This window comes from Leucoraja erinacea, chromosome 38 (genome assembly GCF_028641065.1).
Source record: "Leucoraja erinacea ecotype New England chromosome 38, Leri_hhj_1, whole genome shotgun sequence".
Lineage (NCBI taxonomy): Eukaryota > Metazoa > Chordata > Chondrichthyes > Rajiformes > Rajidae > Leucoraja > Leucoraja erinaceus.
The window spans coordinates 9,137,037-9,164,444 of record NC_073414.1 but is presented as its reverse complement, the minus strand read 5'-3'; the positions used below and the strand labels follow the sequence as shown (position 1 = coordinate 9,164,444).

Below are 27,408 nucleotides of genomic sequence, written 5' to 3'. Positions count from 1 at the left end.
GAAGGACCTCTTTGCTCCTATACTCAACTCCTCTTGCTATAAAGGCCTTTCATTGCAGCCTAACCAATAATGAAAGGCCCGGATTAGAGTGGATGTTGAGAGGATGTTACCACTAGTTGGAGAGTCTAGAACCAGAGGGCACAAGCTCAGAATAAAAAGATTTGTCTTTAAAATGGAGTTGAGGAGGAATTTCTTTAGCCAGAGTGTGATGAATATGGAATTCATTGCCACATCTGGGGTATGCAGGCCATCACTGGTTATTTTTTAAGCAGAAATTGATAGGTTCTTGATTAGTAAGTGTGTCAAAGGTTACAGGAAGAAGGCAGGAGAATGGGGTTGAGAAGGATAAATAGATCAGCCATGTTCGAACGGTGGAGCAGGCGCGATGGCCCGAATGGGCTAATTTTGTTCGTATGTCTTTTGTCTTGTGATCTTATGATATTTATTACAGCTAACCTTAAACTCTGGCGATAAAATTCAATATATTCAGAAATGCTTCATAAATAGAATGACTTTCATCACTTAATTCGCAATAATTCATTGATGTTAAGTATGTTAAATATTAGACAAATTATATGCTGCGTAGAACTGCCTCATCTCCCGGTTACCAAACACTTTAATTCCCATTCCCACACTGACCGTTCTGTCCTGGGCCTCCTCTATGGTCAGAGTGAGGCCCAGCGCAAATTGGAGGGACAGCACCTCATATTTTGCTTGGGCAGCTTACACCCCAGCAATACGAACATTGACTTCTCCAAGTAACCCTTGCATGCCCCTCTCTCCATTTCTCTCCCATCCAAAAGTCCCACTAGCTTCAAGGTCGGCTTGTTGAGTTTCATTGTGTGTAACTTGTTTTCACCTAGCACACCGCTAACAATGGCTCGTTTCCTTTATCATTGTTACTTTTTGCATATCATTCATTTTTTCCATAACTCTTTATATCACGGTCCATATCTCTCGTTTCCCTTTCCCCGGACTCTCAGTCTGAAGAAGGGTCTCGACCCAAAACGTCACCCATTCCTTTCCTCCAGAGATGTCGCCTGTCCTGCTGAGTTACTCCAACGTTTTGTGTGGTACTTCAGATTAAACTTGCTGCAATATTTACCACCGGTGATTCGGCCTTTGCCGTTCCGTTGATTACCTGGTATAGAAGTGCCGAGCGCCACGAAAACCACGGCCGTGACGGAATCCTTCAGGCCCACTGTGCAACCGAAGTGCGAGGCCAGATCGTTGATGAAAGCCGTAAGTAAACCGATCGCAAACATGCAGGTGATGAAGCAGGCCCAGCCGTTCCAATACTCCGTGGGAGGGACGCAAGCAAACAGAACTTTCCAAAATACGGTCAGGAAATGCATGACGTAGTCAAAGCAAGATGGAAGCTTCTCCTCCCGTGCATCGTCATCTTCATCACCATCACCTGCCAAAAGAAAATACAAACATAGAAACATAGAAAATAGGTGCAGGAGTAGGCCATTCGGCCCTTCGAGCCTGCACCGCCATTCAATATAATCATGGCTGATCATCCAACTCAGTACCCTGTACCTTCTCTCCATACCCTCTGATCCCCTTAGCCACAAGGGCCACATCTAACTCCTTCTTAAATATAGCCAATGAACTGTGGCCTCAACTACCTTCTGTGGCAGAGAATTCCACAGATTCACCACTCTCTGTGTGTGAAAAAAAAATGTTTTTCTCATCTCGGTCCTAAAAGACTTCCCCCTTATCCTTAAACTGTGACCCCTTGTTCTAGACTTCCCCAACATCGGGAACAATCTTCCTGCATCTGGCCTGTCCAACCCCTTAGTGCACAAAGTGCTGGAGTAATAGGTGGGCAGGGTGGCGCAGTCCTGACCATTCCATCCCAAAACATGACACTATCATTTCGATGGAGTACCACTCAACATCCTTTAGAAACATTGAAACATAGAAAATAAGTGCAGGAGTAGGCCATCCGGCCCTTCGAGTTCGAATTGGCCTCCGCAGCCTTCTATGGCAGAGAATTCCACAGATTCACAACTCTCTGGGTGAAGACGTTTCTCCTCATCTCAGTCCTAAATGGCTGACCCCTTATTCTTAAACTGTGACCCCTGGTTCTGGACTCCCCCAACATCGGGAACAATCTTCCTGCATCTGGCCTGTCCAACCCCTTAAGAATTTTGTAAGTTTGTATAAGAATTTTGTAAGTCTATAAGACTTTTATAAGGAAATCAGTCTTCTAAATTCTAGCGAGTACAAGCTGAGTCTATCCAGTCTTTTTTCATATGAAAGTCCTGCCATCCCAGGAATCAGTCTGGTGAACCTTCTCTGTGCTCCCTCTATGGCAAGAATGTCTATCCTCAGATTAGGAGACCAAAACTGTACGCAATACTCCTGGTCTGGTCTCACCAAGAACCTGTACAACTGCAGTAGAACCTCCCTGCTCCTATACTCAAATCCTTTTGCTATGAATGTTAACATACCATTCGCTTTCTTCACTGCCTGCTGCACCTGCATGCCTACTTTCAATGACTGGTGTACCTTGACACCCAGGTCTCGTTGCATCTCCCCCTTTCCCAATCGGCCACCATTTAGATAATAGTCTGCTTTCCTGTTTTTTTTTTGCCACCAAAATGGATAACCTCACATTTATCCACATTATACTGCATCTGCCAAACATTTGCCCACTCACCCAGCCTATCCAAGTCACCCTGCAGTCTCCTAGCATCCTCCTCACAGCTAACACTGCCCCCCAGCTTAGTGTCATCCGCAAACTTGGAGATATTGCCTTCAATTCCCTCATCCAGATCATTAATATATATTGTAAATAGCTGGGGTCCCAGTACTGAGCCTTGGGGTACCCCACTAGTCACTGCCTGCCATTGTGAAAAGGACCCGTTTACTCCTACTCTTTGCTTCCTGTTTGCCAGCCAGTTCTCTATCCACACTTTCACTTTCTTCACTGCCTGCTGCACCTGCATGCCTACTTTCAATGACTGGTGCACCATGACACCCAGGTCTCGCTGCATCTCCCCTTTTCCCAATCGGCCACCAAAATAGACCATACTTTCAACCTATGTCAAAAGACAATAGACAATAGGTGCAGGAGTAGGCCATTTGCAATGAGAAGCAGGGCTGCACAGCGGCAGTGTTGCTGCCTCACAGCGTCAGAGACCCAGGTTAGACCCTTACCATATTACCGCTGTCTGTACAGAGTTTGTACATTCTCCCCGTGACCCTGTGGGTTTTCTCCTGTCTCCTCCCACATGCCAAGGACATACAGGTTTGTAGTTTAATTGGCTTCGATAAAATTGTGCCCCGTGTGTCTGTGGGATAGTGCTAGTGTACAGGGTGGTCGCTGGTCAGCATGGACCCAGTGGGTCAAAGGGCCTATATCCACGCTGTATCTCACAAGACTAAAGTATGAGCTAGATTACCAAGGCATGGAATGGAGACCTGCAGAGTCATAAAGGTATACAGCACGGAAACAGGCCCTTCAGCCCAACTCGCTGACCAGGATGTATCACCTAAACTAGTCCCCATATGCTCATGTGTTTAAGAAGGAACTGCAGATGCTGGAGAATCGAAGGTACTCAAAAAAGCTGGAGAAACTCAGCGGGTGCAGCAGCATCTATGGAGCGAAGGAAATAGGCAACGTTTCAGGCTGTAGAAGGGTTTCGGCCCGAAACGTTGCCTATTTCCTTCGCTCCATAGATGCTGCTGCACCCGCTGAGTTTCTCCAGCTTTTTTGTGTACCCCATATGCTCATGTTTGGCCCAACCTTTCCTATCCATGTAACTGTCCAAGTGCCCTTTTAGAGTACCTGCTTCAACTATCCCCTCCGGCAGTTGGTTCCATATACCCACCACCCTCTGAGTGAAATAGATGTCCCTTAAATCTTAGGTAGACAAAAATGCTGGAGAAACTCAGCGGGTGAGGCAGCATGTATGGAGCGAAGGAAATAGGCCAAAACCCTTCTTCAGACTGATGTAGGGTGGAGGGGTGGGAAAAAGAAAGGAAGAGGAGGAGCCAGAGGGCTGAGGGAGAGCTGAGAAGGAAAGGAGACAGTGAGGGCTACCTGAAATTGGAGGTCAATGTTCATGCCGCTGAAGTATAAACCAAAGACCCTACAGCGAGCAAGATCGCCCACTCGACGAAAAAGACGTGGTACGGTCATGGGCAGATTCGTGGGTCATTTTCGGCCCCATTTCCGTAACCAGCTTCCGTCTCCGCACCAAAGATCCCGTAGCGGAGCAAAGATACTAGTGCGGAGACGGAAGCCGGTTACGGAAACATCCTCGTAAAAATAAAAGTTCTTTGGGAAAAATCTTCTCCTCATTTTCAGAATTATAATTTATTAACACAAACTGTTCCCCCGCAACGTTGATTACACTGCGAGTCGGGTCGGGTCCGGTTACTGTAATGGATGAAAAAAAGGCCCACGTTCCGCTCCGTTGCGTACTACACGTCAGCCCATTGCATTTAGAAGGAGTGGTCTATCTTGCTCCGCTATAGGTTCTTTGGTATAAACTGCCCAAGTGAAATATGAGGTGCTGCTCCTCCAATTTCTGGTGGTGGTCACTCTGCCCATGGAGGAGGCCCAGGACAGAATGGTCGGATTCGGAATGGGTGGGAGAGTTGAAGTGCTGAGCCACCGGGCGATCAGGTTGGTTATTGCGGACCGAGCGGAGGTGTTGGGCAACACCTCCGCTCGGTCCGCAATAACCAACCTGATCTCCCGGTGGCTCAGCACTTCAACTCCCCCACCAAGCCTACTCTTGGTCTCACCTAAATCTTGCCTGTTCACATTAAACCTAATATACTGTATGTTCAAGAAGGAACTGCAGATGCTGGAAAATCGAAGGTACACAAAATTGCTGGAGAAACTCAGCGGGTGCAGCAGCATCTATGGAGCGAAGGAAATAGGCAACGTTTCGGCACGAAACGTTGCCTATTTCCTTCGCTCCATAGATGCTGCTGCACCCGCTGAGTTTCTCCAGCAATTTTGTGTACCTAATATACTGTATGTTTTGCTATGAAAATAGAAAGATGCAAATCAAAGAATGTGTGTGTTGTTGATGGCATTTTGCTAGCTCTCTGACTAATCAGATCTTTCTTGAGTACATTTGAAAGCACATTACAGCGTTGATTTAAATCAGTCTACATGGATGGAATTAACTTGGCATAGCATTACGTGCAAATTGTCAGAATTTCCATTCGATATATTACTCTCAAGCTGCGGAAGAAAAACTAAAGTGTCATCTTACCAGCGCTGACTGTAATGGCCTCCATAAACTGTTCCCGCCATGAGTGAGTACCTATCACCAGAGCCAGGTTTGTCTTCTTTATCAGCTTATCCACGGTACTCTGACAAGCAGAACAACAGATAATTATAAAATTATCCCCCATTGAAATCAGAGGTTTCATAAATTGAAGAGGGTCAACTTTCAGGAATGATAAATCCAGCAATTGAACAAGATTGCTTAGAAACAAGTCAAGTCAAGTCAAGTCAAGTTTATTTGTCACTTACACATACGAGATGTGCAGTGAAATGAAAGTGGCAATGCTCGCGGAACAACAAAACAACCAAACAAATTATAAACACAATCATAACACACATATTATTTTACATAATAAATAATAGAAGGAAAAACGTTCTGTACAGTTAGTCCCTGGTGAGAAAGGCGTTTACAGTCCGAATTGCCTCTGGGAAGAAACTCCTTCTCAACCTCTCCGTTCTCACTGCATGGCAACGGAGGCGTTTGCCTGACCGTAGCGGCTGGAACAGTCCGTTGCAGGGGTGGAAGAGGTCTCTCATGATTTTGTTTGCTCTGGATTTGCACCTCCTGTTGTATAGTTCCTGCAGGGGGGTGAGTGAAGTTCCCATAGTGCGTTCGGCCGAAGATTTACACCAAAGACGGACACAAAATGCTGGAGTAACTCAGCGGGACAGGCAGCGTCTCTGGAGAGAAGGAATGGGTGACGTCGCGGGTCTGAAGAAGGGTCTGGACCCCAAACGTCACCCATTCCTTCTCTCCAGAGATGCTGCCTGTCCCGCTGTGTTACTCCAGCATTTTGTGTCTATTTTGCACTTACAAACATCCCTGGAGAGTCATAGAGTGATATAGTGTGGAAACAAGCCCAACTCGCCCACACTGGCCAACAATGTCTCAGCAAACTTAGTCCCACTTGCCTGCGCTTGGTCCATATCCCTCCCAAACCTGTCCTATCCATGTACCTGTCTAACTGTTTCTTAAATGATGGGATAGTCCCAGCCTCAACTACCTCCTCTGGCAGCTTGTTCCATACACCCACCGCCCTTTGTGTGAAAAAGTCACTCCTCAGATTCCGATTTAATCTTTTCCCCTTGATATGGAAACATGGAAAATAGGTGTAGGAGTAGGCCATTCGGCCCTTCGAGCCTGCACCACCATTCAATATGATGATGGCTGATCATCCAACAGTATCCCGTACCTGCCTTCTCTCCATACCCCCTGATCCCTTTAACCACAAGGGCCACATCTAACTCCCTCTTAAATATAGCCAATGAACTGGCCCCAACTGCCTTCTGTGGCAGAGAGTTCCACAGATTCACCACTCTCTGTGTGAAAAATGTTTTTCTCATCTTAGTCCACCTATGTCCTATGGTCCTCGATTCCCCAACTCTGGGCAAAAGACTCTGTGCATCTATTCCTCTAAAGATTTTATACACCTCTATAAGATCTCCCCTCATCCTCCTGCGCTCCATGGATATAGAGACACAGCCTGCTCAACCTCTCCCTATAGCTCACACCCTCCAGTCCCCGAAACATCCTCGTAAATCTTTTCTGAACCCTTTCAAGCTTGACAATATCTTTCTTATAAACATGGTGCCCAGAACTGAACACAATATTCTAAATGTGGTCTCACCAACGTCTTATACAACTGCAACAAGAGACTGAATATAATTTGAAATAATAGATTGACAAGTTGGAGTTTCTCCAGCATTTTTATCTACCTTAGACAAGCTGGAGATCGGTTGTGGTTTGCCAAGTTAGTTGACTTTAGTTTTAATGCTGCTTTAATCAATTGTTACATTTTCATTGATTACTATACAGAGACACTAATGAGAGAACATAATGCCGCTTCTAAATAATTAAAATTATTTTTTAACAGCGCTTACGAGGCTTTCGGATTGGCACTTGGATATAACCATATAACCATATAACCATATAACAATTACAGCACGGAAACAGGCCATCTCGGCCCTACAAGTCCGTGCCGAACAAATGTTTTTTCCCCTTAGTCCCACCTGCCTGCACTCATACCATAACCCTCCATTCCCTTCTCATCCATATGCCTATCCAATATGCAGGGAATGGAGGATGGATCACATGCAGGCAGATGAGATTAGTGTGGCTTGCATTATGTTCAGCATAGACATTGTGGACCGAAGGGCCTGTAAAGGGCCTGTCCCACTTGGACGACCAAATCCACGAGTTTAGAAAACCCTTGACGAGTTAAAAAAATGTCAAGGTTGTGTTGACTTGCCGAAGTAAAAGACCTCCTACGATTCTGTCTACGACCTCCTACGACCCCCCTCGACCTCAGTCTTCCAACTACGGCTAGTTAGGAGTAGAAAATTATCACATGATAAAATGATGACATGTTTGCATTTTTTTTCTCGGGCCAGTTGCCGACCTACGACCTACCCACGAGTAAAAAGTATCGATTTTTTCCATGCCGACCGTTTTTTTAGTCGTGGATTTTTTTCATCAGGCTGGAAAAAACGCCGCGACCTACTTGAGGCCACGAGTACGCGGAGACCACTCAACTCAAGTCAAGTCAAGTCAAGTTTATTTGTCACATACACATACGAGATGTGCAGTGAAATGAAAGTGGCAATGCTCGCGGACTTTTGTGCAAAAGACAAACAACAAAACAACCAACCAAATTATAAACACAATCATAACACACGTATTCTTTTACATAATAAATAATGGAAGGAAAAAAACGTTCAGTAGAGTTAGTCCCTGGTGAGATAGGCGTTTACAGTCCGAATTGCCTCTGGGAAGAAACTCCTTCTCAACCTCTCCGTTCTCACCGCATGGCAACGGAGGCGTTTGCCTGACCGTAGCAGCTGGAACAGTCCGTTGCAGGGGTGGAAGGGGTCTTCCATGATTTTATTTGCTCTGGAGTTGCACCTCCTGTTGTATAGTTCCTGTAGGGGGGCGAGTGAAGTTCCCATAGTGCGTTTGGCCGAACGCACTACTCTCTGCAGAGCCTTCTTGTCCTTGACAGAGCAATTCCCAAACCAGATGATAATATTTCCGGACAAGATGCTTTCCACCGCCGCTGCGTAGAATGAGCATGAGGAAGAGTTACGAAGACCTCCTATGACCTCGTGGCGAGTATGAGTCACGGGCAAACTTGGCAGAGGTCGTGAAAGTGGTACAGGGGCTTTACTGTGCCGTTCTGTTCGATGTCGTATCATAGTCGCCAAATTCTTCCTCCCAAGTATCCTGTGACTACCAGGCATGTTAACGATGAAAAGGGAACCAGTACGTTTACATGTAACAGGTGAACAAAAACAGGTGATCTTATAGAAATTTACTGGGTAATGAATGGCCTAAACAGAGTGGACGTGGAAAGGAAGGTAGACAAAAATGCTGGAGAAACTCAACCAGGTGGGGGAGATGGTTTAGTCGCTGACTATCCGACCAAGGAGCAGATAGCACGGAATTACATGGTACTCCCCCCGACCTGATCTGACCTGATCTGACCTGATCTGACCTGATCTGACATATATGAAATGAAGAAAAACTAGCATTTTACCCAATTTTCCCATCCTCATAATGTCCCTAAGCACTATACCATAAGCAGCCAATAGAGTACCTTTGAGACAAAGCCATAATTGTAATTTTAAAAAGACACACATTTCTGGAATAACTTAGCGGGTCAGACAACATCTCTGGGGAACATGAAGAAGGGTTTCGGCCCGAAACGTTGCCTATTTCCTTCGCTCCATAGATACTGCTGCACCCGCTGAGTTTCTCCAACATTTTTGTCTACCTTATGAATAGGTGACATTTCAGTTCTTCAGACTGATCGTGGTGAGATGGGAAAAAGCTGGATTGGAGGTGGGAATGGGCCAACGCCTGGCAAATGATAGAATGGATCTACTGATACTGGTTTATACCCAAGATAGACACAAAATGCCGGAGTAACTCAGCGGGTCAGACAACATCTCTGGAGAAAATAAATAGGAGATGTTTCTGGTTGGAACCCTTTTTTAGACTGGAATATTGTTGAGATGCACGTGGTGTTACGGGCAAGATGGCCGATTTCCGGGACCGCTGCTGCATCTTAGACCAGAATATGTTCATGTTCATAAGTGATAGGGGCAGAATTAGGCCATTCGGCCCATCAAGTCTTCTCCGCCATTCAACTATGGCTGCTCTATCTCTCCCTCTTAACCCCCTTCTCCCCATAACCTCTGACACCCGTATTAATCAAGAATCTATCTATCTCTGCCTTAAAAATATCCACTGATTGGCCTCCACGGCCATCTGTGGCAATGGATTCCAGAGATTCACCACCCTCTGACTGAAGAAATTCCTCCCTATCTCCTTCCAAAAGGAACATTCTTTAATTCTGAGGCTGTGACCTCTGGTCCTAGACTCTCCCACTAGTGGAAACATCCTCTCCACATCCACCCTGTCCTTTCACTATTCGCTACGTTTTCTTGAGGTGACCCCTCATCCTTCTTTACTCCTACGAGTACAGGCCCAGTGCCGTCAAACTATAGAGTTTTGCTTTAATAGCTGCACATATATATATATATTTTTTAATGAATTGGTGTTTCCTTATGCCCCTGTCCCACTTAGGAAACCTGAACGGAAACCTCTGGAGACTTTGCGCCCCATCCAAGGTTTCCGTGCGGTTCCCGGAGGTTGCAGGTGGTTGCCGGAGGTTGCAGGTAGTGGAAGCGGGTAGGGAGACTGACAAAAACCTCCGGGAACCGCACGGAAACCTTGGGTGGGGCGCAAAGTCTCCAGAGGTTTCCGTTCAGGTTTCCTAAGTGGGACGGGGGCATTAGAATAGTGTACCTTAGATTCCCTTGCAACATCATTTTTATCTTGGAATAAACTTATTTTTGCAAAAAAAAAAGATATCTTTGAGAAATAAAATGCACCACATCCACGAGTTTAAAGTCACCCTGCTGGCTCTGACTACACAAAACTCATTACAGATTTGTCAAATGAGTTATTTTTCAATCCACAAACAGACAAAACAAGATGAAAAAAGCAGCATGCTTCAGGAAAAGAATTATTAGAGTCTTTACGGGTGTGCAAAAAGATTAGCAAGAGTCTAACATGATAAATGCCAAGGGCAGATCAGTCTGCAGTCTGATTTTCTGTCTACCATTTCCTTAATTCTTACATACAATTCTTACATACGTTTGTTCGATTCAGTTTAGTTTATTGTCACGTGTACCGAGGTAGATTCATAGATTCATAGAAATTAGGTGCAGGAGTAGGCCATTCGGCCCTTCGAGCCTGCACCGCCATTCAATATGATCATGGCTGATCATCCAACTCAGTATCCCGTACCTGCTTTCCCTCCATACCCCCTGATACCTTTAGCCACAAGGGCCACATCTAACTCCCTCTTAAATATAGCCAATGAACTGTGGCCTCAACTACCTTCTGTGGCAGAGAATTCCACAGATTCACCACTCTCTGTGTGTGGAAAAAAAAATGTTTTTCTCATCTCGGTTCTAAAAGATTTCCCCCTTATACTTAAACTGCAACCCCTTGTTCTGGACTTCCCCAACATGGGGAACAATCTTCCTGCATCTAGCCTGTCCAACCCCTTAAGAATTTTGAAAGCTTGTCTAAGATCCCCCCTCAATCTTCTAAATTCAAGCCGAGTCTATCCAGTCTTTCTTCATATGAAAGTCCTGACATCCCAGGAATCAGTCTGGTGAACCTTCTCTGTACTCCCTCTATGGCAAGAATGTCTTTCCTCAGATTTGGAGACCAAAACTGTACGCAATACTCCAGGTGTGGTCTCACCAAGACCCTGTACAACTGAGGTAGCACCTCCCTGCTCCTATACTCAAATCCTATTGCTATGAAAGGGCATGTTTATATCTGTAACTAAACTAAACTGCACCTTCTGATCCTGTAAGCTCACCCATCAAGACATGCTGCAGTTTCCTCTCCAGGTAATGTACCGTCCTGGCTAGAGCTGGAGACACAAGTGCCCTTGACCCAAACCATTAATGATTCCTTTCCTCCGACAGATGCAGTTCGACCCACTGCTGACATTGATCCTGACTTTGGGTGCTGCTTGTGTGGAGTTTTCATGTTCCCCCGGTGGGTTTCCTCCGGGCGCTCCGGTTTCCTCCCACATCCCAAAGCTGTGCGGGTTTGTAGGTTTATTGGCCCCTCTGTAAATTACCCCAAGTGTGTAGGTGGTGGATGAGAAAGTGTGACAACATCGAACTGTAGGTTAGGTAGAACATGGTGAATTGGTTTTGTATCAATGTACAAATTGTCCCTAGTGTGTATAGGGTAGAGTTAGTGTGCGGGGATCGCTGGTCGGTGCGGACTCGATGGGCCGAAGGGCCTGTTTCCATGCTGTATCTCTAAACTAAACTAATCTAAACTAGTGTGAATGGGTAGACAAAAAATGCTGGAGAAACTCAACGGGTGAGGCAGCATCTATGGAGCGAAGGAAATAGGCGACGTTTCGGGTCGAGACCCTTCTTCAGACTGATGCGGGGGTGGGGGGTCGGGAAGAAGAAAGGAAGAGGCGGAGTGATCGCTGGTTGGGGCGGACTCGGTGGGCCGAAGGACCTGTTTCCGCGCTGTATCTCTAAACTAAACTAAACTGGTGCGAATGGGTTCAAGAAGGAACTGCAGATGCTGGAAAATCGAAGGTAGACAAAAATGCTGGAGAAACTCAGCGGGTGCAGCAGCATCTATGGAGCGAAGGAAATAGGCGACGTAGTGTGAATAGGTGATCAATGGTCAGTGTGGACTCGTCGGGCTGAAGGGCCTGTTTCCATGCTGTATCTCTAAACTAAACTAAACTCTGAAATGCACGCTCCACATATGATAAGGGGAGACAAAAATGCTGGTGAAACTCAGCGGGTGAGGCAGCATCTATGGAGCGATAAGCAAATAGGCGACATTTTCGGGTCGAAATTCTCCTCATATGATAATCTCCCCCAGAATTAAATAGTTGTACACAATTCCAAGGAAACATTTAATGTCTTTGGAAAGTAGGAACAGGCAGAAACTATTGCTTCTACAAGACCACGCACATGGGAAATCTAAAATATGTTAAATTAATTTATTAGTACCAATGATGTCCATTGCAGAATTATTATTCAGACGGGTACAGAATATCCAGCAGCAGCATACTTAAATTGACTTTAACACACAATGATAAATTTAAACTACTTGTAAAATTTTATATATTAAACATTAATTAATTCTATGTTTCTATGTTTTATAATCTTATGCTGTATTCCTTAACTCTGAAGTTAGCGTAGGATATGAATCTTGATCACAGATATTTTTATTCCTTGGATAAACTTGGTAAAACCATTTCAAAGCTAGAAATTATTGATTTGGTTTAGAGTTCAGAGATATAGTTGAGAGTTTGCGGAAACAGGCCCTTCGGCCCACCGAGTACATGCCAACCACTGAGTACTATCCTATTTGGTATCCACTTTGGTATCAAAAACAGGAAGGCAGATTACTATCTAAGTGGCGTCAAGTTGGGAAAAGGGGAAGTACAACGGGATCTGGGAGTCCTTGTTCATCAGTCTATGAAAGTAAGCATGCAGGTACAGCAGGCAGTGAAGAAAGCGAATGGCATGTTGGCCTTTATAACAAGAGGAGTCGAGTATAGGAGTAAAGAGGTCCTTCTGCAGTTGTACAGAGCCCTAGTGAGACCACACCTGGAGTATTGTGTGCAGTTTTGGTCCCCTCATTTGAGGAAGGACATTCTTGCTATTGAGGGAGTGCAGCGTAGGTTTACAAGGTTAATTCCCGGGATGGCGGGACTGTCATATGCTGAGAGAATGGAGCGGCTGGGCTCGTATACTTTTGAATTTATAAGGATGAGAGGGTATCTCATTGAAACATATAAGATTGTTAAGGGTTTGGACACGCTAGATGCAGAAAACATGTTCCGGATGTTGGGGGAGTCCAGAACCAGGGGCCACAGTTTAAGAATAAGGGGTAAGCCATTTAGAACGGAGACAAGGAAACACTTTTTCTCACAGAGAGTAGTGGCTCTGTAGAGGGCAGTGGAGGCAGGTTCTCTGGATACTTTCAAGAGAGAACTAGATAGGGCTCTTAAAGATAGCGGAGTCAGGGGATATGGGGAGAAGGCAGGAACGCGGTACAGATTGGGGATGATCAGCCATGATCACATTGAATGGCTCCGCTAACTTTAAGAGTCCTATCTAGCTCTCTCTTGAAAGCATCCAGAGAACCTGCCTCCACCGCCCTCTGAGGCAGAGAATTCCACAGACTCACCACTCTCGGTGAGAAAAAGTGTTTCCTCGTCTCCGTTCTAAATGGCTTACTCCTTATTCTTAAACTGTGGTCCCTAATTCTGGAGTCGAGGCGACCAAAACTGCATTGGCCCAGATTCTGCACTCAGCGCAGAAACATGCATAGAAAGGGCGGCATGGTTGCTGGTTTTCAAGTTATAAACACAAATTTACACAGAACACCAACAAACAGTACAGGACAGTACAAAACATATATACCCCTCTCCCCATCCGCTAGGCTCCAAGACTCTCTCTAACTTCTACAGTAGAGAGCATGCTGACCGGTTGCATCGTGGCTTAGTTCGGCAACTTGAGCGCCCTGGAGAGGAAAAGACTACAAAAAGTAGTAAACACTGCCCAGTCCATCATCGGCTCTGACCTTCCTTCCATCGAGGGGATTTATCGCAGTCGCTGCCTCAAAAAGGCTGGCAGTATCATCAAAGACCCACACCATCCTGGCCACACACTCACCCCCCTGCTACCTTCAGGTAGAAGGTACAGGAGCCTGAAGACTGCAACATCCAGGTTCAGGAATAGCTACTTCCCCACAGCCATCAGGCTATTAAACCTGGCTCGGACAAAACTCTGATTATTAATAACCCATTATCTGTTATTTGCACTTTATCAGTTTATTTATTCATGTGTGTATATATTAATATTGTGGTAAATGGACACACTGATCTGTTTTGTAGTAAATGCCTACTATGTTTTGTGTGCTGAAGCAAAGCAAGAATTTCATTGTCCTATACAGGGACACGTGACAATAAACTCACTTGAACTTGAACTTGAAAGAGAAAGAGAAAAAAAAATAATAATAATTTAAAAAAGGCTGTGTTTTTGTGTTCAAGAGAAACATTTTGAAGGAGGATTGAGGACTATGTTGAAATATGAAGAACTGGAATGGTGAAGCAAAAGATGTTGTATGGCTGTAAAAATGAATTATGCCAACATTAAATGCACATCAAAAGGGCTACAGTGAACCAGACTATAATATTACCTCACAGACTGTATAACATTCTGCAGTCTATCCCTTAGAAAAACATTACACCAAGATCTCACTGTCCCTTTAACACCACATTATTTCTCCCCATCAGGGTATTTCCCTTCATTCCATCCTTCCCTCACCCACTTTAGGTGGCACGGTGGCTCAGCGGTAGAGTTGCTGCCTCACAGCACCAGAGATCCGGATCCCATCCCGACTACGGGTGCTGTCTGTATGGAGTTTGCACGTTCTCCCCGTGGGGTTTCTCCGGGATCTTGGCTTTCCTCCCACATTCTAAAGACGTACAGGTTTCTAATGCCCCTGTCCCACTTAGGAAACCTGAACGGAAACCTCTGGAGACTTTGCGCCCCACCCAAGGTTTCCGCGCGGTTCCTGGAGGTTGCAGGAGGTTGCAGGTAGTGGAAGCAGGTAGGGAGACTGACAAAAACCTCCGGGAACCGCACGGAAACCTTTGGGTGGGGCACAAAGTCTCCAGAGGTTTCCGTTCAGGTTTCCTAAGTGGGACAGGGGCATTAGTCAATTGCCTTCAGCGAAATGTTTAAAGAAAGATCTGCAGATGCTGGAAAAATCGAAGGGAGACAAAAATGCTGGGGAAACTCAGCGGGTGAGGCAGCATCTATGGAGCGAAGGAATAGGTGACGTTTCAGGTCGAGACCCTTCTCTTGCCTTCAGCAAAATAGTATATTGTCTCCTGTGTGTGTGTGGAGTGGTGTTAGTGCGCGGGGATCAATGGGTCGGCACGGACTCGGTGGGCCGAAGGGCCTGTTTCCACGCTGTATCTCCAAACTAAGCTAAAGGTGCTGCATGGAGTTCCTCCACTACACAGAATGCTGACGTCTTTGAAATATTGCTGGGAGTTAAGAAGCATAGAGTCATAGTTATACAGTCTGGCAACAGGCCCTTCGGCCCAACTTGCCCACACTGGCCAACATGTCCCACCTGCCAGCGTTTGGTCCACATCCCTCCAAACCTGTCCTATCCATGTACCTATCCAACTGTTTCTTAAACGTTGTGATAGTCCCAGCCTCAACTACCTCCTCTGGCAGCTCGTTCCATACACCCACCACCCTCTGTGTGGAAAAGTTACCCCGAAGATCCCTATTAAATCTTTGCCCTTTCACCTTGAACCAATGTCAGATTCAGATTCAGATTCATTTTTATATGTCATTATCAGTGTACAGTACAGAGACAACAAAATGCATTTAGCATCTCCCTGGAAGAGCGACATAGCAAACGATTTGAATAAATAATAATAAGTGTCCGGGGGGGGGGGGGGGGTGGTGATTGGCAGTCACCGAGGTACGTTGTTGAGTAGAGTGACAGCCGCCGGGAAGAAGCTGTTCCTCGACCTGCTGGTTCGGCAACGGAGAGACCTGTAGCGCTTCCCGGATGGTAGGAGGGTAAACAGTCCATGGTTGGGGTGAGAGCAGTCCTTGGCGATGCTGAGCGCCCTCCACAGACAGCGCTTGCTTTGGACAGACTCAATGGAGGGGAGCGAGGAACCGGTGATGCGTTGGGCAATTTTCACCACCCTCTGCAATGCCTTCCGGTCGGAGACAGAGCAGTTGCCGTACCATACTGTGATGCAGTTGGTAAGGATGCTCTCAATGGTGCAGCGGTAGAAGTTCACCAGGATCTGAGGAGACAGATGGACCTTCTTCAGTCTCCTCAGGAAGAAGAGACGCTGATGAGCCTTCTTGATCAGAGTTGAGGTATTGTGGGTCCAAGAGAGGTCATCGGAGATGTTGACTCCCAGGAACCTGAAGCTAGAATGTCCTCTGGTCCTCGATTCCTCTACTCTGGGCAAGAGACTGTGCGTCTGCCCGATCTATTCCTCTCATGATTTTATACACCTCTATAAGATCATCCCTCATCCTCCTACACTCCATGGAATAGAGACCCAGCCTACTCAACCTCTCCCTGTAGCTCACACCCTTTAGTGCTGGCAACAGCCTTGTAATCATAGATTACTCATAGCATTTTTTAGAAAGTACCTTAAATTCGTACGATTCTTCAATGACGACCTCCAACTTGGAATGTTCCCCAAGGATTGGTTTCCCCATCTCCGCAATGCGCCGAGCTTCCTCCTCCTCTGCCGACAGTTTCTTATTGTCTTCATCTGCATGTTAGGAAACAGGTAGTTAGACATTTCGCTTGATGGCACTTCTACAGATGTGCCGTAGAAAGCACTCTATCAGGAAGCATCGCAGCCCGGTTTGGGAACAGCTCCATCCAGGACCGCGAGGAATTGCAGAGAATTGTGGACGCAACCCAGACCATCACGCAAACCGACCTCCCTTCCCATCCACTCCATCTACACCTCACGCTGCCTCGGCAAGGCCCAGCAGCATCATCAAGGACCAGTCGCACCCCGGCCATTCTCCCCTCTTCCATCGGGCAAACTTTCATTGTCCTATCTGGGACACATGACAATAAACTCTCTTGAATCTTGAATCTTGAAGTGTGAAAACACACACACCTCCAGATTCAGAGGCAGTTTCTTCCCAGCTGTTATCAGGCAACTGAACCATCCTACCACAAACCAGAGAGCGGTCCTGAACTACTATCTACCTCATTGGTGACCCTCAGACTCTCTTTAATTGAAATTTACTGGACTTTATCTTGCACTAAACATTATTCCCTTCATCTTATATCTGTACACTGCAGACAGCGTCATGTATAGTCTAGCCACTGACTGGATAGCACACAAGGAAAGCTTTTCGCTGTACTAATGACAATAACCATGTAACCATATAACAATTACAGCACGGAAACAGGCCATCTCGGCCCTACAAGTCCGTGCCGAACAACTTTTTTCCCTTAGTCCCACCTGCCTGCACTCATACCATAACCCTCCATTCCCTTCTCATCCATATGCCTATCCAATTTATTTTTAAATTATAAAACGAACCTGCCTCCACCACTTCACTGTAAGCTCATTCCACACCGCTACCACTCTCTGAGTAAAGAAGTTCCCCCTCATGTTACCCCTAAACTTCTGCCCCTTAATTCTCAAATCACTAAATCAATAAATGGAACTAAAAACTAAAGTAATGCAGCCACATCAGGCCAAGAAATGTGATGTGGCCTAGGTGAGCAAGAGGATGCTGGGCATCCTCCATTTTGATATTAACAGAACATAGAAGAGTACAGCACAGAAATGGGCCCTTCAGCTCACAATGTGGCCTAAACTACTGAACAGACAGCCACACACAGCAATGTAATAACATTATTAGGGACCAATTCATAAAATCATAAGAGATAGGAAAAGAATTAGGCCATTCGGCCCATCAAGCCTACTCCGCCATTCAATCATGGCTGATCTATCTCTCCCTGCTAACTCCATTCTCCTGCCTTCTCCCCATAACCCCTGACCCCTTTAATTCATCTGATTTAAAAGAAAATATGAATTGAATTATAAATATTATCCATGAGCTCCTTATCTTTCATTTCCATTGTGCCATGAGATATTCTACACTGAGCATAGAACAGTACAGTATAGCACAGGGCCAGGCCATTCGGCCCACAATGTGCGTGCTGAGCACAATGCCAAGTTAAAGTGATCTCATTTGCTTGCATGTGATCCATATGCCTCTATTCCCTGCATATCCATGTGCCTGTCTAAAAGCCTCTTAAACGCCACTATCGTATCTGCCGCTACAACCACTCGTGGCAACGATTTCCGAGCCCTCACAAACCTCTGTGTGAAAAGCTTGCCCTACACATCGCCATTTCCCCCTCTCACCTCATAGAACTTGGAAGAGTCCTGCACAAGAACAGGCCTTTCGGCCCACCATGTCTATGCCGACCATGACACCAAACCAAGACCATTTGATGTCAGCCGATCTACATCGGTGAGACCAAGCGTAGGCTGGGCGATCGTTTCGCCGAAACACCTCCGCTCGGTCCGCATTAACCAACCTGATCTCCCGGTGGCTCAGCACTTCAACTCCCCCTCCCATTCCCAATCCGGCCTCTCTGTCCTGGGCCTCCTCCATGGCCAGAGTGAGCACCACCAGAAATTGGAGGAGCAGCACCTCATATTCCACTTGGGCAGTCTGCACCCTAGCGGCATAAACATTGACTTCTCCAATTTCCGGTAGCCCTTGCTGTCTCCTCTTCTCAGCTCTCCCTCAGCCCTCTGGCTCCGCCTCTTCCTTTCTCCTTTCTCTCCCCCCACCCTCCCTCACATCAGTCTGAAGAAGGGTTTCGGCCCGAAACGTCGCCTATTTCCTTCACTCCATAGATGCTGCCTCACCTGCTGAGTTTCTCCAGCACTTTTGTCAACCTTCGATTTTCCAGCATCTGCAGTTCCTTCTTAAACCATTTGATATCTGCCTGCACGAAATTCATATCCCTCCATTCCTTGCAAATCCATGTGCCTATCCAAAAATCTCTTAAATATTGAAGCTGAACTCGATACTAGATAAAGCAAAATCAACCTCGGTTAATTTTACAATTTATTCTTAATGGAGCAGACTCTTAACTAATGATTGCCAAAGCCTATTTTTGAAAAGTTAATTAGTTTGTAGCTCCATGTAAAATTAATCTCAGTTGTAATATCTCACTTAATCTTCATACTAATTAGGATGAGGTCACTTGATCCCTCAGGCAGTCTCCATGCTTAATAAGATTATGACTGAATTCTCTTCATTGCTCACAATCCCTTACAAAACATTTTAATCCTGGCATATTATATCCCCAGCTACAGTACAGTAGCTCTACATTGAAAATATTCAAAGTCCCTGCTTTCAATGGCCTTTGTGGAAGAGCGATCATGAAATAGGGTCTGTAGGAGGGTTTCGGGCCCGAAACGTTGCCTGTTTCCTTCGCTCCATAGATGCTGCTGCAGCCGCTGAGTTTCTCCAGCATTTTTGTCTACCATTCTTAAATTCATGTTCAGAATTAGGCCATTCGGCCCATCAAGTCTCCACCATTCCACCATTCAATCATGGCTGATCTATCTCTCCCTCCTAACCCCATTATCCCTCCCTTCTTCCCCATAACATAGAAACATAGAAAATAGGTGCAGGAGTAGGCCATTCGGCCCTTTGAGCCTGCACCGCCATTCAATATGATCATGGCTGATCATCCTTGATAACCCTTGACAACCTTATTAATCAAGAATCTATCAATCTCAGCCTTAAGAATATTCATTAACTTTCCCTCCATGGCCTTCTGTGGCAATGAATTCCATAACTTCACCACCCTCTGACTAAAGAAATTCCTCCTCCCTTCGTAAAAGAACGTTCTTTAATTCTGAGGATAAGACCTCTGGTCGTAGACTCTCCCACTAGTGGAAACATCCTCTCCACATCCACTCTATCCAGGCCTTTCACTATACTGTACGTTTCAATGAGTTCCCCCCTCAACCTTCTGAACTCCAGCGAGTACAGGCCCAGTGCCAACAAATGCTCATCGTAGGTTAATTCCTGGGATCATTCTCGTAAACCTCCTCTGGACCCTCTCCAGAGCCAGCACATCCTTCCTCAGATATGGGGCCCAAAATTGACTACAATACTCCAAATGCGGCCTGCCCTGCCCAGCGCCTTATAGAGCCTCAGGATTACATCCTTGCTTTTGTATTGTGGTGCTCTTGAAATAAACGCTACCATTAAGGCTCACAACCATCTAAAAAAACACTCATCTAACTCTTTTGAGTTTAATTTGAATTTGCGTTTAGTTTATTGTCACCAGTTTGGGGTCCAGTGAAAAGCTTTTATAGGAACATTACCTAAATGGGTTTTTTAACACTGGTCCCTTGAATGTTCTCCACAACCTGTGGCCTATTTTAGTTTAGTTTACAAATGCAGGATGGAAACAGGCCCTTCGGCCCACCAAGTACATTCCAACCAATGATCCCCCGTACACTAATTCTATCCTACACACACTCAGGACAACTTACAGAGGGCAAATTAACCCACAAACCTGCACGTCTTTGGAGAGCAGGAGGAGACTGGAGCAGCCGGCGAAAACCTGCACGGCCACGGGGAGAACGTGCAAACTCCGTACAGACAGCACCCGTAGTCAGGATCGAACCCGGGTCTCATGGTTCAGTGAGGCAGCAACTCTACCGCTGCACCACCATGCCACCATATTAAAACTTTTCCTGATATCATATCTATCCTAATTTGAAGAAGGACATTCTTGCTATTGAGGGAGTGCAGCGTAGGTTCACCAGGTTAATTCCCGGGATGGCAGGACTGTCATATGATGAAAGAATGGGTCGACTGGGTTTGTATTCACTGGAATTTAGGATGAGAGGGGATCTTAGAAACATTTAAAATGATTATGGGATTGGACAGGCTAGATGCAGGAAACATGTCCCCGATGTTGGGGGAGTCCAGAACCAGGGGCCACAGTTTAAGAATAAGGGGTAAGACATTTAGAACTGACATGAGGGAAAGATATTTCACACAGAGAGTTGTGAGTCTGTGGAATTCTCTGCCTCAGAGGGCAGTGGAGGCCAATTCACAGGATGCATTCAAAAGAGAGCTAGATAGAGCTCTTAGGGCTAATGGAATCAAGGGACATGGGGAGAAAGCAGGAACGGGGTACTGATTGTGGATGATCAGCCATGATCACATTGAATGGCGGTGCTGACTCGAAGGGCCGATTGGCCTACTCCTGTACCTATTGTCTCCGTGTCTACGTATCTATGTAATCAAGAATCTATCTATCTCCGTATTAAAAATATCCGCGGACTTGGCCTCCACAGCCTTCTGTGGCAATGAATTCCACAGATTCACCACACTTTGCTAAAGACATTTCTCCTCATCTCCTTCCTAAAGGAACGTCCTTTAATTCTGAGGCTGTGGCCTCTGGTCTTAAAATTTCCCACTAGTGGAAACATCCTCTCCACATCCACTCTATACAGGACAAATGTTATTCCTTTAGCATGTACCTAGTCACTGTGAACAGCTCGATTATAATCACGTATAGTCTTCCCGCTGACTGGAGAGCACGCAACAAAATGCTGAGAGAATGGAGCGGCTGGGCTTGTACACACTGGAGTTTAGAAGGATGAGAGGGAATCTCATTGAAACATATAAGATTGTTAAGGGCTTGGACACACTAGAGGCAGGAAACATGTTCCCGATGTTGGGGGAGTCCAAAACCAGGGGCCACACACAGTTTAAGAATAAGGGGTAAGCCATTTAGAACGGAGACGAGGAAACACTTTTTCTCACAGAGAGTGGTGAGTGTGTAATTCTCTGCCTCAGAGGGCGGTGGAGGCCGGTTCTCTGGATGCTTTCAAGTGAGAGCTAGATAGGGCTCTTAAAGATAGTGGAGTCAGGGGATATGGGGAGAAGGCAGGAACGGGGTACTGATTGGGGATGATCAGCCATGATCATATTGAATGGCGGTGCTGGCTCGAAGGGCCAAATGGCCGACTCCTGCACCTATTGTCTATTGTCTATTGTCTATAAAAGCTTTTCACCCTACCTCGGTACACGAGACAATAAACTAGACTCGACTAAACTAAACTAAACATCTAATACTAAACGTGGGAGGGAGGTATATTTGAGTGCCAAAGGACACATTCATAATGAGCAAGGCTAGAAGTCCCAGTAAACATCAGGGACTTCAGTTAATCAAAATAATTGCCACTAATGTACAAACGCAGCGCGTTAATTAAAGAAATAGAGTGAAGAATGCTTGAGGTGGAGGTCGGACAAAGGGAATGACAGAGAAGGAATTGGAACCAACTCATTTGTACTCTGCAGTCAAATTTCACTGCCTGACCCGTTGTCTTTGTTCAAATCCTGTGCGTTTGTGAATCGCTGAAATTCTGTGTAAGGCAAGAGGATTTGAGTATAGGAGCAAGGAGGTCCTACTGCAGTTGTACAGGGCCCTGGTTAGACCACACCCAGAGTGTCATGTGCAGTTTTGGTCTCCTAATTTGAGGAGGGGCATTCTTGCTATTGAGGGAGTGCACCAAGTTAATTCCCGGGATTCCAGGGACTGACGTGATGAAAGAATGGTGAATGGTGAACTCTCTGCCACAGAACTCTCTGCCACAGGACATGACTTCAGAATTAAGGGACAGAAGTTTAGGGGTAATATGAGGGGGAACTTCTTTAAGCAGAGAGTGGTAGCGGTGTGGAATGAGCTCCCAGTGGAAGTGGTGGAGGCAGGTTCATTGGTATCATTTAAAAATAAATTGGATAGGCATATGGATGAGAAGGGAATGGAGGGTTATGGTATGAGTGCAGGCAGGTGGGACTAAGGGAAAAAAAAGTTGTTCGGCACGGACTTGTAGGGCCGAGATGGCCTGTTTCCGTGCTGTAATTGTTATATGGTTATATGGTTATAGAAGGTAGTTGAGGCCAGTTCATTGGCTATATTTAAGAGGGAGTTAGATGTGGCCCTTGTGGCTAAAGGGATCAGGGGGCATGGAGAGAAAGCAGGTACAGGATACTGAGTTGGATGATCAGCCATGATCATATTGAATGGCGGTGCAGGCTCGAAGGGCCGAATGTCCTACTCCTGCACCTATATTCTATGTTCCTATGTTTCTATGAAAGAATAGGCTTGTATTCACTGGAATTTAGAAGGATGAGAGGGAATCTTACAGAAACATATAACATTCTTAAGGGATTGGACAGGCGAGATGCAGGAAAAATGTTCCCCATGTTGGGGGAGTCCAGAACCAGGGGTCACAGTTTAAGAATAAGGGGTAGGCCATTTAGGACTGAGATGAGGAAAAACGTCTTCACCCAGAGAGTTGTGAATCTGTGGAATTCTCTGCCATAGAAGGCAGTGGAGGCCAATTGGAACTCGAAGGGCCGGATGGCCTACTCCTGCGCTTATTTTCTGTTTCAATGCTTTTAAAGGATGTTGAGTGGTACTCCATCGAAATGATAGTGTCATGTTTTGGGATGGAATGATCAGGACTGCACCACCCTGCCCACCTATTACTCCAGCACTTTGTGCACTTTTCTGTAAACCCAGATCTGCAATTCCTCGTTTCTACTGTGGTCTTTGTACAGTTTTATTTTTGAGTATAGAAGTTGGGATGTAATGTTAAAATTATACAAGGCATTGGTGAGGCCAATTCTGGAGTATGGTGTACAATTTTGGTCACCTAATTATAGGAAGGATGTCAACAAAATAGAGAGAGTACAGAGGAGATTTACTAGAATGTTGTCTGAGTTTCAGCCTCTAAGTTACAGAGAAAGGTTGAACAAGTTAGGGCTTTATTCTTTGGAGCGCAGAAGGTTAAGGGGGGACTTGATAGAGGTTTTTAAAATGATGAGAGGGATAGACAGAGTTGACGTGGAAAAGCTTTTCCCACTGAGAGTAGGGAAGATTCAAACAAGGGGACATGACATGAGAATTAAGGGACTGAAGTTTAGGGGTAACATGAGGGGGAACTTCTTTACTCAGAGAGTGGTAGCTGTGTGGAATGAGCTTCCAGTGAAGGTGGTGGAGGCAGGTTCGTTTTTATCATTTAAAAATAAATTGGATAGTTATATGGATGGGAAGGGAATGGAGGGTTATGGTCTGAGCGCAGGTATATGGGACTAGGGGAGATTATGTGTTTGGCACGGACTAGAAGGGTCGAGATGGCCTGTTTCCGTGCTGTAATTGTTATATGGTTATATGGTTATACAGCGTGGAAACAGGCTCTTCAGCCCACTGACTCCGCACCGTCCAGCGATCCCCTCACATTAACACTATCCTACAAAATCTAGGGACAATTGTATGCATGCACCAAGCCAAATAACCTACAAACCCGTACGTCTTTGGAGTGCGGGAGGATCTCGGAGAAAACCAACGCAGGTCACGGGGAGAACGTATACACTCCGTACAGACAGCGCCCGTAGTCGTGATCGAACCCAGGTCTCCGGCACTGCAAGCGCTGTATGTTTTCCCGAGGGACTTTGGTTTGCACTATTATGGTCTGCTTACCTATACGGCACAGTGGCACAGCGGTAGAGTCACAGCCTCACAGCGCCAGAGACCCAGGTTCGATCCTGACTACGGGTGCTGTCTGTACGCAGTTTGTACGTTCTCCCCATGCATGCGCCGGTGTCCCCCAGGTGCTCCGGTTTCCTCCCACACTCCAAAGACTTAGAGGTTCGTTGATTAATTGGCTTTGGTAAAAATTATAGATTGTCCCCAGTGTGTGTAGGATAGTGCTAGTGTGCGGGGTGACCGCTGGTCGGCACGGACTCGGTGGGCCGAAGGCCCTTTTTCTGCGCTGTATCTCCAAACTAAAGTAAAGCCTGAAGAAGGGTCTCGACCTGAAAGGTCAACTATTCCTTTTTTCCACAGATGCTGTCTGACCCACTGAGTTACCCCAGCTTTTTTGTGCCTATCTAAAGTAAACCAAACTCTGCATGCTTGGTGCATCCTGAAGGCACACTGTCGGACAGGCCACCACAAGATGGCCGCAGCTGCCCACAGTGGATGGAATAACGGCAGTAACAAAATAAGAGCTTACCATCGTCAGTCAGCAAGAGAGCTGTGGGGAAAGAGAAAGAAAGTGAAATATTAAGAAACGGCAGCTGAAAAAAATATTTATACCACAGCATGAAATAAGGCCTATAATTGCACGATTTTTTTTGCAAATTTTTTTTGCATTTTGTAAGGAAATGTAATCATACTGAAATGAAGGTGATTTGACAGGTAGTTGAAATGGCAGTTGGTCACCATTCTGAACAAACATGTCCCGCGCGCATACGGTACAGAAGCGGGAATTGAACCCACGCTTCCAATCGGAGGGAGACGCGGATCTGTACGTACAGAATGGTGACTCTTTCAACCGTTGTAGACTTGCCAAAAATAAAGTCCTTGAATTTGGCACCGGCAAAAACCACAGCAAGTAATTCCTTTTCGATCTGGGCGTTACTTTCTTACTGTGTTTATATATTCTGGTGCGCCGCTGTGAATAAGGTTTTAATTGTTCTATCTGGGACAAATGACTGTGGGGCCACCTGGTGGTTAGGCCACTTACTGGGGTTAGGGTCACGTGACTGGCTAATGGCGGGATGGAGTTGACAAGAGGTATAGGTGTTGTGTTTGACGGATAGTAACTTAATGTCGACTCGTGTTGTATCGTGTCAGCGACAGGGTATATTCAAGCCAAAATGGCTGCATGACTGATTCTGAGATAAACATACAGAGCCCCCTTGTGGTGACTGTAAGGACAGTCTTACACAGACACAACAATAGAGTATAAATAATGAGCCCCAGGTCAACTTTCCCCCATTCTCGTGTGCGTTGTTCTCCTTGCTTTGACAATAAAGATCTCTTTGACTCACCACGTGTGGCTTGCTTAAGGGGCTGTCCCACTGCGGCAACCTAATTGGCAAGTTTCGAAGAGTTTAGGAGAGTTTGAAAAAATGTCATGTTGACCTCCCTCCTTCGACTATGTTGAAGACCTCCTTCAACTATGTTGAAGACCTCCTTCAACCTCCTTCCACTATGTTGAAGACTAGCTACAACTAACTTCGGGAAAATTGGACACCGAATAGTGGAGAGTGAAGCCGACCTCCTTCGATCTCCTTCGACCTCCCTTCGACTATGATGAAGACTATCTACGACCACCTTCGACTACCCTCGATTACCTACGACTAACATGCCGACCTACTACGACTAAACCTACGAGTAAAAAAAGTATCGTTTTTTTCCATGGCGACCTTTTTTTACTCGCGGGCATTTTTCAACATGTTGAAAAAAACGCCGCGATCTAGCTGAGGCCTCGAGTACGTGGAGACCACTCTCGAGCATGAAGGAGAGTTACGAAGACCTCCTAGGACCTTGTGTCGACTATGCTGCGAGTATGAGTCGAGGGCAAACTCGCCAGAACTCGCGGATTAGGTCGCCCAAGTGGGACAGCCCCTTTATTCGCCCGCCATACGACCATAAAACACTATTGACTTTGGCACGAACCTGAAATTCCACGTTTCATCCATCTTGGCTTCTCCAGGACGACAAAGAAGTTCTCCTGCTTTTCATACTCCTCATCATCCACGATTTTCACCTGGATTGCCTTCCTGGAGTAGGGAGAAGACAAACAGACGTCTAAGTATTTGAGCCACTTCATTACTGACAGCAGCAACAAGTGGAATACCAACATGGCCAACATTCTTCCAGCTACAGTCCAGCCATGCAGGTAACCAAAGGAATCAGGATAGAGTAAAATAATATATACAGCTTAGTTTGAGTTTAGTTACAGATACAGCGCGGATACAAGGCCCTTCGGCCCACTCATGCCTGATCTACCTTTATCTGAGTATAGAAGTTGGGATGTAATGTTAAAATTGTACAAGGCATTGGTGAGGCCAATTCTGGAATATGGTGTACAATTTTGGTCGCCTAATTATAGGAAGGATGTCAACAAAATAGAGAGAGTACAGAGGAGATTTACTAGAATGTTGCCTGGGTTTCAGCAACTAAGTTACAGAGATAGGTTGAACAAGTTAGGTCTTTATTCTCTGGAGCGCAGAAGGTTAAGGGGGGACTTGATAGAGGTCTTTAAAATGATGAGAGGGATAGACAGAGTTGACGTGGAAAAGCTTTTCCCACTGAGAGGAGGGAAGATTCAAACAAGGGGACATGACTTGAGAATTAAGGGACTGAAGTTTAGGGGTAACATGAGGGGGAACTTCTTTACTCAGAGAGTGGTAGCTGTGTGGAATGAGCTTCCAGTGAAGGTGGTGGAGGCAGGTTCGTTTTTATCATTTAAAAATAAATTGGATAGTTATATGGATGGGAAGGGAATGGAGGGTTATGGTCTGAGTGCAGGTATATGGGACTAGGGGAGATTATGTGTTCGGCACGGACTAGAACGGTCGAGATGGCCTGTTTCCGTGCTGTAATTGTTATATGGTTATATGGTTATATGGGTTATATGGTTATATCT

General features: G+C 45.8%; 1 protein-coding gene across 2 annotated transcripts in view; it reads right to left on the bottom strand.

Annotated features, from left to right (window-relative positions):
• LOC129714263 (sodium/calcium exchanger 3-like) overlaps positions 1–27,408 on the bottom strand; it is a 318,013-nt gene that overhangs the window by 5,940 nt on the left and 284,665 nt on the right. For both annotated transcript variants that reach the window (XR_008726329.1, XM_055663813.1), the window contains exons 3-7: positions 26,436–26,539; positions 24,985–25,005; positions 16,529–16,653; positions 5,244–5,343; positions 1,142–1,417 (exon numbers count right to left, since the gene is read on the bottom strand). Coding sequence is in view for 1 of the 2 variants with exons in the window: in XM_055663813.1 (XP_055519788.1) it covers positions 1,142–1,417; positions 5,244–5,343; positions 16,529–16,653; positions 24,985–25,005; positions 26,436–26,539 (626 nt within the window). In the remaining variant the exon portion in view is untranslated. The remainder of the gene's footprint in view (positions 1–1,141; positions 1,418–5,243; positions 5,344–16,528; positions 16,654–24,984; positions 25,006–26,435; positions 26,540–27,408) is intronic.